Genomic DNA, 10,694 nt, shown 5'->3' on the forward strand with positions numbered 1-10,694 from the left:
TGAAACCCTCAGACTATAAAAATCCCCCAAAAAAGTCAATTTAGGCACATTGACTTGGTTCTGTCTTAAATAAATACATATTGACTTTTTCTGTCCCTTTCACTCTGATTTTTGTTCTATTTCACTGCCATTCCATACGGCAATATCTGCCTTCTCTTTTCATGAGACTATATTGAAGTAAAAATTGGAGACACTTCCATCTAGAATCTATCATTTTCCATTCCCCATTGAAACCAACAAATTCAAAATCTAAAGAAATCATGAATACAGTTGTTTTGAAGCCAAAACAAAAGTTAGGAAATAAATTTTAACCCCAATAAAGTAGGTTAGAGGTTAAGAGAAATCATGATGGGTTGTTAGAGGGAAAATTAATCTGGCGTATCAGACTCCAGAATGACTCATGAGTGAACCAACAGTTGGCCTCCATCTGTACCATCTTGGTTTTGAGTGCTGGAAGGTCCTCTTGACATCCTAGTTTCTTCAGTTTTTGAGATGACTAGGTGGTTGGCTTCCCACAGATAGCCACTCATGCTCAAGGTTAAAGACTTTCTGAAGGCGCTTCAGAGATAAACAGAGCTTGTAAATAAATTATGTTTCAGTCGGGGGCCAGACTCATCAACGATTGGTGAAATCAGTGGAGCTTGATAAGCATTTATTAAAATAAAATAGAAAACTGGACATACCAGTGCACCTTATGTCATAAGGGTAATTATTGTTTCATGAAGTTTGTGTTCGTTGTGTGTTTGTATTTGCGTATGTATTGAGTACCATGTAAAACATATTTCTACAGTGGGTCTGAGTCAAAATTAAGTCACTGGTCCAAGCTATACCTCCATTTGTTTGTTTGCATAGTATAGTGGATCCAGAATACCTCTTAATAGCTCTGTGATTTTGAGCAACCTCAGTTTTAACCTCTCTACAGTACACTTCAGTTTTTCAATCTGTAAAGTGAGGATAATAATGGTACCTATCTTATAGACTTCTACAGTGCCTGGCACTGTGCTACCAGTATCTAGGTATAAAAACACGAATGAGAAATAGCCCCAACACCAATGCACTTGCCCATGGCCCCTCATTGTCGGTTTTTCTCCATTCTGAAAGGAGGTATTAACGAAATGTTTTGTTTTTCCTCACGTCCCCGGTTTCTGAATCCTACACCAAGTAGGACTGTCAGAGAAATGAACTGAGAGCGGCCCCCCGTGGCGTAGCGCCACTCTCTGTCTAACCGCTTGCGGCCAAGGGCCGGCCAGCTTCGCACTACAACTCCCACTCTGCATCTCTTCCCCTCTGGCCTCTAATTGGGAGCGCGATTTGTGGTCTTGCGCCGGAAAACCCGCGCCTAGCGTCGCAAAAACCGCATAATTATAACGCCCAGAATCACGTCCGGAATAGGGTGTCGCGGTGCCTGCTGGGAAACGTATAACTCTAATTTTCTTCCGCCATTCCGATAAAGTAGTCCCATGGTCACAATGTGCCACGAATAAGAAAACTCGAGAAACGTCTAACTGTCCTAGATTTCAGCAGAATTGCTGAATTATAAATAAAATTTGAGTAAAGTGGGTTGCCATTCTTGGCTTTCATCAACTAAGGATTAGTCCAATGTGAGCGTAGGAATCTCGCGCTATATAAGAGAGCTGGGCAGAGCGCCGGCCTCTTTTTCGGTTCCTCGCTTCCAGAATGGTGAGTTCTGTCTCGTGGTGAGAGTGGGTTCCGGGTGGAGGTTGAGAGGAGCAGATTAGGGGTTGTCAGGGGTTTGAGAGCCCGGACCATGGTGGAGGAATGGACAGAATTTATGTTTGTTCCGAGCTTGGAGAGATTTGCGGAGGGAATGGAGATCTGACTGGCCCCTTTCTGGGGGCTGCCCGTGTGGAATGGAGCCGGCAGAGGGCTAAGGCTGGGTAACTTGCTCATCCTTCGTAACAAAATCTTGGTCTTCGTGCAGACCAAAAAAAGAAGGAACAATGGTCGTGCCAAAAAGGGCCGGGGCCATGTGCAGCCTATTCGCTGCACCAACTGCGCCCGATGCGTGCCCAAGGACAAGGCCATTAAGAAGTTCGTCATCAGAAACATTGTAGAGGCCGCAGCTGTGAGGGATATTTCCGAAGCGAGTGTCTTCGACGGTGAGTAAGCTTCTGGCGTGATCTATCTGTGCATGCATCCTAATACCTACCCCCAACCCCCGCAGACTGCATTGGAGTGTCCCATATTTTTCTACGTTCCTTTAAGATTATTGGTGGAAGAGAACGTGTCTGCTTTGTTTGATCCTTGTCTTATTAGAGGGGACTTTTTATGGTACTATGGTAACTGTAGCAGTCTCTCTAAATTGTTGAACATTTGAGTACTCGTGGAAAAGTACTCACTAAATCTTGAAGAATGTTTCAAGTCGGAGGCTGTCTAGTATTGTCGACAAAAGTGGCTTTGGAGCTATATAATATCGTATTCTCTTTTTTCTTCAAACAAATTGACTTTCTTTCTTAGGTGATAAGAAGGTCCAAGAGTAGGCATCAGGGCAGGTGCAGCTGCTGAGGGAACTGGATTCTTGGTTTATCTAGGATGTGGATTTGGTCCCCTTGGTGATAGGATGAGTTAGGGGAATGGTACTCATTCGTGAAACTGTGTATGTGTTTAGGTATCAAACTGAACGGTTGCTTTGGGAGTGAAATTTTGTAGATATGCCTAGCAGACATTTAACTAAGTTTACTTTTGACTGGACAAGAAAGAATAGTGCAAGGTAGGTATATAATATTTAATATATTTGTTTTCTATTTCTTAGCATATGTACTTCCCAAGCTGTATGTGAAACTACATTACTGTGTGAGTTGTGCCATTCACAGCAAGGTAGTCAGGAATCGCTCTCGTGAGGCCCGGAAGGACAGAACACCCCCACCCCGATTTAGACCTGCAGTAAGTATCTTAAAAAGGAGACATGGAAGCCAGAGGGGTGGTGTACAAAAGATAGTTAAGGACCCAAGGATTATCAAATTAAAGTTTTTGGTGAGATTAGTTAAGTATGATAAAGCAGGTGGGGCCAACACCTAAAACATTTTCTTTGTCACTTGTAAGAGTTGTTTGAATTTGTTTTGAAATGATGAGTAGTGTGGTCGTCATCCACATCTACCAGTTTTTCATGCATTTATGGTTCAGATATGCTGTTAGTATTGGGAGGGTAGTGGTCAGGTATTTGGGGCAGGGGGGAGTCTTTTGTAGGTGAGTTTTAATTCACTCTTTCATTCCTTTGTCTTTCAGGGTGCTGCCCCACGACCTCCACCAAAGCCCATGTAAGGAGCTAACTCTGAAGAACTATTCTCTGGAAAAAAATAAAGCAGAAGTAAGGAGCTAACTCTGAAGAACTATTCTCTGGAAAAAAATAAAGCGGAAATTATACTTTACATAATGTATTGAGTGTGTTTGTTGCCAGATAAAGAGGTTGTGTATGTCATAGGGATTATAATTGCTGTTACCAAGTATTCAAGTATGGAGTGCCCATTGTCTTTTTCATGGAGGAGAAAGCTTATCCGTGTGCTTTTTGGGGGGTGGGGTATTTGTATCCTCCACCTTCACAGTTTGCATAGCTTTGTGGGTGAAAAGGAGACTTAGGCATCTGTGATAGTTTAACCTGGCTAGGGGGAGAGGAACTAGGAGGATAAGGAAAAAGTATTAGATGAGGAATGTATCAGGAAATGACTTAGACTGAGTGCATATTCCTGGTGGAGGACACAAAGACTTTAATAGTGACTTACATAGATTTTAAGGGGGTCTGTGTCCAGATCCTTAATTTCATAAAATTTTCAGTGTGATAATGGTTCTAGAATTTAGAATTTACAAAGATCAATTGGGAATGTATGTTTTAAAATTCATTTGGGAATGGATTGATAAGGGCTCGTTTTGCTAGTTAGGTTTTCTAAATTAGCTTGGAAGTTTTGATCAAAATACACATTGTGTTGAGACATTTTTCTAAATGTCTATATTCATATGAATATGACAGCAGGAAAGGGTGAAGTATTTTAGAGCATAGAGGCAGTCCTCTTCACTCTTGGAGAACCTTTTAACTGAAACCAGATTTAATCTGATTATGGTCATTATGGCATGCACTGGTGGAACAGCTATAGCAAATCCTGAATGTTGGAACATTAGACAAGAGTGTCTCCATCCTTTGGGGAAGCTTATAGCAGCGTCCCTCTTCATTCCTCTACACTATAAACCCTTTACACCAGGAGTAAACATTAGGTTGAAAATATGAGGTCCAAGATAAAAATGCTAAACCTGGTGGTGTCAAATCCCAGCTTGCTCAATAAAACCAGATTCAAGTAGTAAATCAGGGCCGTGTAACTGCTCCAAGATTTTTTTTGGATTATAGGCATAGCCTCTCCTTTTCTCAGGATAAGTTTTAACTGGCTCTCCAGTTAATTTATGCAATCAAAGTACGAGTATGATCCCATCTCCAGGGATCCTAATACCGAAGAGCCTAACACTAAGAATTGTTTTAGCAATTTTTCTACTTGAAGATAATCCCAAACTGATTGTCATTTTTTTAGTGCCAGAAATAATTTTAAAAAGGGCTTTCCATGTACTTTAGGCTCTAAGGTAGCCCCATCCCACCAGCCTACAAAGTACCAGTTACAAATAAACTATATCTTGTGTGATGAGTAATCAGGATATTCAGTTTCCACCTGTGGAAAGTTACCTGCTCTGTAGGCACTCATCACCTACCCCAAAAAAGAAAGCCACATATGCTGTCAAGTAGCCCACAGGTCAGCTTGAAGTTCTCCAGGTATTTGGATGGCAAAATTAAGTCTGCTCTGCTAAAGCTGTTGTGGACTGAAGTTCCAGTGGTGGTTCACAAAAAAATGGGTTTCAGAGCTCTCGCCTCCCACCCTGTTTGTTTTAATGGATATTATTCAGAGGGGAAATGTTAATTGCAGTCTCAGCATCTCCCTTGTATTTCTGATGTGTTCTCCAGACTCAGTGTGTGAACATTCAAGCCAGGTAGAGGCCTCTGGGCTCTTGCAGCCATTGGTACAATGTACACCTAAGAGGTTATTGGATTTCAAGTCAATTGTGGTAGCCAGGATTCATTCAGCCTCTGGGCTACCTTTTCCCTCAGTCCCAAATCCTGGATTTTAAATTTTTCTTTGCCTATCTTTTCTTAAGTTAGCATATAGAAGGAAGAAGTTATTCACTGACTATTGCTATTTAGGTTAATGTCCTGCTTCTTTAGTTCACACATTTAGCTTATTTATTCCTTCAGTAACCATTAGATACAGGAGTATGTCCACTTCACATGCATTAACAAGCTAATAGGCTCATCGAAGGAAACAGCCAGTAGATGAACAGGTTAGGATCTAGATTTATTTATTCAATAAGTACCCATGTGCTTGGCACTGCGTGTCAGAGTCCCAAGTCCCCCATTAGACATCTGGTTAAGAACCAAAAAGAGTACAGCCATGCTACCCTGAACAAGCCAGATCCCGTCTGATTTCGGAAGCTAAGCAGGGTCGGGCCTGGTTAGTATATTTGGATGGGAGACCACCTAGGAAGACCAGGTGCTGTAGGCTTAAAAAAAAAATAAGAGATTGTAAACTGACCAAGGTCCTTGCAATCTGTGAGGTCAACCAAGGGTTTCCTCACGTAAATAAAAAATAGTAAAAACAAAACAAAACAAACCAATAAACAGCTGATTGGGACATAAATCTCACCTGATTCTTGGAGCTGTGTGACCTTGGGAGAGATACCTCTTTGTCTTCAATTTTCCAATCTTTAGGATGGTCATTCCTATTTCATAGTATTTTGGTGAGGTTTAAGTGACATAAAACAATCATTTATTCAAGAAAAGTTTATTACTATATTTCTAAATGTTGAAGACATTAGCAGTGACCAAGACCCTGGTCTCAAGAGCTTTACATTTTAATGGGGGAGCAGTGTGAGGGGGTGATCTGGCATGAGAAGGGCTGCAGTTTTATATAAGGTGGCCTTATGGCTGTAAGGCTGATAACATTTGTTTAGAAATCTAAACATGAAGGAGCAGGCTCTGGATAAATGGGGAAAGAGCAGAGGGAATATCAAGTGCAAGAGCTCTGAGGCAAGAGTATGCCTGGCCTGTCACAAAAAAAAAAAAAAGAAGGTGTCAGCTAAATACTAGTGAGCTAGGGAGAAAGTGGTTGAGGTCTACAATCCTTTATATGAAAGCCTTGTAAGCTTATTTGCTTTGGAATTGCTTTTTTAAATTTTAGAACAGTAATACAAAGCATATACTATTTACAACATTCTCAAAGGGATCTGGTACAGCACTCAAGATTAAATACTCTATTTCTGCAGCAAAATATAAGAATAGGCATGTTAAGTGGAAGAAATAAAGACTATAAATGACCTAACATGAGTTTCATGTCAGATTTTGCTGCCATATGAGTTGCAAAACTTTTTAGAGCTGTTTTGAGTTTTCAATTGCAGACAAGGGATTGTGTACCCATGGTACACAGAGAAGACAAGTCTGGGTCACCTGGGGCTTTGTGGGTCCTGGTAAAGACTCTGGACTTCATTTGAAGTGTAATGGCACATAATGAGCTACCATACCCACTAGGATGGCTATAATAAAAATAACAAGTGCAGGTGATGTGGTTAGTTTTCCAAAGCGACCGCACCATTTTATATATTCCTACAGCTGGTGGGAATATATAAAATGGTGCGGTCGCTTTGGAAAACTGACATTTTTTCAAAAAGTTAAAAAGAGATACCACTCCTAGGTATATACCAAAGAAAACTGAAAACATATCCAATAAAGACTTGTACATGAATGTTCATAGTGACATTATAATAGCCAAAAACTAGAAACAACCTCAAATGTACAATTGGTGAATAGATCAACTGATATATCCATACAATGGACTATTATTTGGCCATAAAAAAAGAATGGAGTTTTGCTACATGCTACAACATTGATGAACCTTGAAAACATGCTGAAAGAAGCCAGTCATAAAACAACACATATGATTTCACTTATATGAAATGTCCAAATAGGCAAATCTATAGAGAGTAGATGAGTGGTTGCCTAGGGATGGGGAGGACAGGGTTGGGGGAAAGGGAAGTGATTGTTAAATGGTATGGGGTTTCTTTCAGGGGTAATGAAAATATCCTAAGATTGATTGTGGTGATAATTGCACAGCTCTGTGAACATACTAAAAACCACTAATTTGTATACTTGAAGTGTGAATTGCATGGTATAAAAATTATAGCTCAATAAAGCTGTTACAAAAATAAAAGTGCGATGGTAATCCATTGGACAGTTGAGCAGAACAATGACATGATCTGACTTAGTTCACAATAAATATTAGCTATTCTTTTTATTATGTCAGAGATACCTCTGAAATGTTAAACGAGTATTTCTCAAACTTCAGGCATTTGTGTACCTCTTTTGGTAGTTTTGTCATATCTATACTGTCATTTTCTTTAAATCGACATTTCTACATGTATTATAAAAAAATTATGTCAGTATTCTAGATGGAAAACATAACTTGCTATAAATAGAAGGTAATGTTTCAAAAAACTATGTGGCTTTTAAATTTTTTTAAAAAAAGGTTTATCACTTTTTTTTAATCACCAAAATGATTTTTATCATCAAAAGTCATCCCACAAATGTCCCTGGGAAATGTCTCCTGAGCTGTAAGCTCATGAGGTCAGGGACAGTGTCTAGATGGTCAGTTATAGTGCCTGACATACAGCAGGTGCTCAATATTTGCAGATAAGTAAGCTCAGCTTATGGAAAAGTCGATGATTAATGAGTTATTTTTTTTTTCTTTGCATGAATAGGAATCACCTCTACCATTAGAATAAAATGAGTCCTAAGCCAAACCTCCAAAAATTTATTCAAAGTGCTTGGGATAGAATCTGAGAATCTTACTTTTAACAGCATCTTGAGTGTCCTAGAATTCAAGTGAGAAAATGTTGCAAGGAAAAGCAAGTGATCAACAGTGCCAACTGCTGCTAATAGGTCAAATAAGGATTGAGAAGTGACTACCGGCTTTAGCAATATGGAGTTAGTGATTTCGAGAAATTTCAGTAGAATGGCAGGGGCAAAAGCATAATCAGAGTGGGTTCAAAAGAGAATGAGACGTCTTTAACATATCACTAAATATGATACTAATTGTAAAAAGAGAATGGGAAGAAAACTTTGGAGACATCTTTTTCAAGTTTTGCTGAAAAAAGGAGGGGAATAGGGCAGTGGCTGAAAGAAGTGGGGTCAAGAGGATTTTATAAAATGATACAAATATCAGCATATTTGCTTGAAGATGGGAAAATTGAGAGAAAGAAAAATTGATGATGTAGAGAAAAATCAATGTGGGAGACAGAGCCATGTCCTTGAACAGACAAAAAGGGATGGAGTCCAGGGCACAGGTGGAGAGGTTGGCCTTGGATAGGAGCATGGACAGTTTATCTACAATAACAGGAGAGAAGATGGAATATATAGTCCAAAAGCAAGTAGGTTGTTTGCTACTTCTATTTCTCAGGGAAATAGGAGGCAAGGTCATCAGCTGAGAATGAGACAGAGAGTGGGAGTTGGAGGTTTGAAGAAAAAAGAGAATGGAACAGGCGTCTGGGAGAGTGGAACGTGAGAGGCTAGAGAGTGCAGGCTGGTGTAGTGCGATTGCCTGGCAGCACTGTAGGTTAGAGGGCAAGAATTTAAAGAGACCAGTTGGCATGATGAAGTACTATTCAGTTTTACAAGTACAGACTCAAAATGGATAGAGACTGGGATTTAACTGGAGTTGCAGGTAGGCCAGATGAGGTGAGAGGGGGCAAAGGAATTGAAAGTATACTCAAGGGAGTGATTATAATGGCCGACCATGGAAATTAAGGATAAGGAGGAAAGATAGGACGTGGAGAGGGTAAGGTCCAATGGACAGGGGATATGATCAGTAGGTTCAAGTTCTGGTTAGGGTTAGGACAGTAGAGCTGGTAAAAAAGTATGGAGTCAGAGAGTGGGATGTTTAAAATTGAAAATAGAGGGGTTTCAGTTACCGGTAAAGCATTTGGGGAGAGCCAGGTTTTCTTTAGAGCACATGGGAAGGTAAAAGTTGGGAGTTTTTACTGTTGATAAACTCTGAATTCCAGAAGGCCACGAAAGGATTTCAGGAAATGGAGAGGAGTGTAAAACAGAGTCAGAAAGGGCTGCATGGGAATTAAAGTTTGGGAGATGAAGGGTGACCTGGAGTCCTGGGCTTCCGTAGTGACTGCACTGCACATGAGCAGGAATAAGGGCAGCGGTGCAGTGAGAATTGGCAGATATCACTCATAAGCCAAGGGTGCAGTGGAGCCTAGAGACCCAGCTCACCTGTCTATATAGGTCCAGGAACCCAGATTTCACAGCTCCTCCTCTGCTTTCTTGCCTCAGGTCAGTTCTCTGCTTTCTTGCCTTACGTCAGTTGAACTTAACATTGCTGAAATATGGGGGTATCTGGGAAGTCAGCAAGGTGAGAGAGGCCCAAAAGCACTGGGATGGAGGTGGGAGCGCTAGGAGATGAGGAGAGAAATTGGAGTGGATGCAGAGTCCCCCTCCCATTTTCCCATTCCCCAAAGAGAAGTTCCAAGGATACATCCCTTTCTCTAGTCTAAAGCACTGCACAATCTACCCTGATCCAGGTAACCTGAGTGAAATTTAGGTTAAAGATGATGTCATGCTACCACAATGAAATGTCACCTCACTTCTGTCCGAATGGTTATCATCATTAAATCAACAAAGAGCAAGTGTTGATAAGGATGTAAAAGAAAGGGAACCCTCCTGCACTTTTGGTGGGATTATAAATCGGTGCAGCCACTATGGAAAACAATATAGACCTGCCGTCTTGCGTCCCTGCGTATGTATGCTTATTCTCAGCTGGTCCACCTGAACCCCCGAGTGCCAACGTTAGTCCCTCGCTCAGCTCCATTTCCTCTTCAAAAAGATGAAAGAAACTCATGAACCAGGAAAAACTCTCAAAACTGCAGGCACAAATACCCATTGGTGGGAAAGGAACTTCTCGCAGACAGAAGGTGGTTCACAGAACAGCTACAGCGGATGATGAAAAACTTTAGTTCTCCTTAAAGAAGTTAGGGATAAACAATATCTCTAGTATTGAAGAGGTGAATATGTTCACAGACCAAGGAACAGTGATCCACTGTAACAACCCTAAAGTTCACGCATCTCTGGTAGCAAACACTTTCACCATCACAGGACATGCTGAGACAAAGCAGCTGACAGAAATGCTACCCAGCATCTTAAACCAGCTTGGTGCAGACAGTCTAGTTTAAGGAGACTGGCTGAAGCTCTCCCCAAAAGATCTGTGGATGGAAAAGCACCACTTGCTACCAGAGAGGATAGCAATGATGAAGTTCCAGATTTTGTGGAAAATTTTAATAAGGCTTCTAAGAATCAGCAAACTAAATTGAGTCGACTTCTGAAGGAAGTAAAACTTGAAGAAGTTACTTGGAGCAGCAATTTTATATTATGACTGCTTTTTAATTTTTTGTTCATGGATCTGATAAAATCTCGATTTCTAGTATTTTTAAGCACAAGCCTTTGGATGCTGCCACTCTTTTCAGTTTTTCTTATACACAGATCATTTTTTGCAGCTAATTAAGGTGAAGAAGCCTGAGAATGAAGTTTGAAACAAAGGTTAGTAAAGTTCTTTGCCTACTTAAAAAGAAGTAGAACTACCATATGA

At 40.6% G+C, this 10,694-nt stretch overlaps 1 protein-coding gene and 2 pseudogenes across 1 annotated transcript; all 3 read left to right on the plus strand.

Moving 5' to 3' along the window:
• Nucleotides 1-1,439: 1,439 nt before the first annotated feature.
• Nucleotides 1,440-3,389, plus strand: RPS26 (ribosomal protein S26). Its single transcript, XM_039865641.1, has 4 exons — nt 1,440-1,680; nt 1,943-2,120; nt 2,774-2,904; nt 3,247-3,389. Exons 1-4 carry the CDS (start codon nt 1,678-1,680, stop codon nt 3,280-3,282), a joined length of 348 nt encoding a protein of 115 aa, XP_039721575.1. The 5' UTR covers nt 1,440-1,677; the 3' UTR covers nt 3,283-3,389.
• A 2,045-nt stretch (nt 3,390-5,434) lies between these two features.
• LOC120605111 (uncharacterized) lies at nt 5,435-5,555 on the plus strand (annotated as a pseudogene).
• A 4,483-nt stretch (nt 5,556-10,038) lies between these two features.
• Nucleotides 10,039-10,481, plus strand: LOC120604848 (transcription factor BTF3-like; annotated as a pseudogene).
• The last annotated feature ends 213 nt before the right edge of the window (nt 10,482-10,694 follow it).

The sequence above is a fragment of the Pteropus medius genome, unplaced genomic scaffold (genome assembly GCF_902729225.1).
Source record: "Pteropus medius unplaced genomic scaffold, Ma_sr-lr_union100, whole genome shotgun sequence".
Classification (NCBI taxonomy): Eukaryota; Metazoa; Chordata; class Mammalia; order Chiroptera; family Pteropodidae; genus Pteropus; species Pteropus medius.

Coding starts and splice junctions, on each gene's coding strand:
- RPS26 (XM_039865641.1), top strand. Junction 2,121..2,773: donor CGAAGCGAGTGTCTTCGACG/GTGAGTAAGCTT, acceptor TCTATTTCTTAG/CATATGTACTTCCCAAGCTG. Junction 2,905..3,246: donor CACCCCGATTTAGACCTGCA/GTAAGTATCTTA, acceptor TTTGTCTTTCAG/GGTGCTGCCCCACGACCTCC.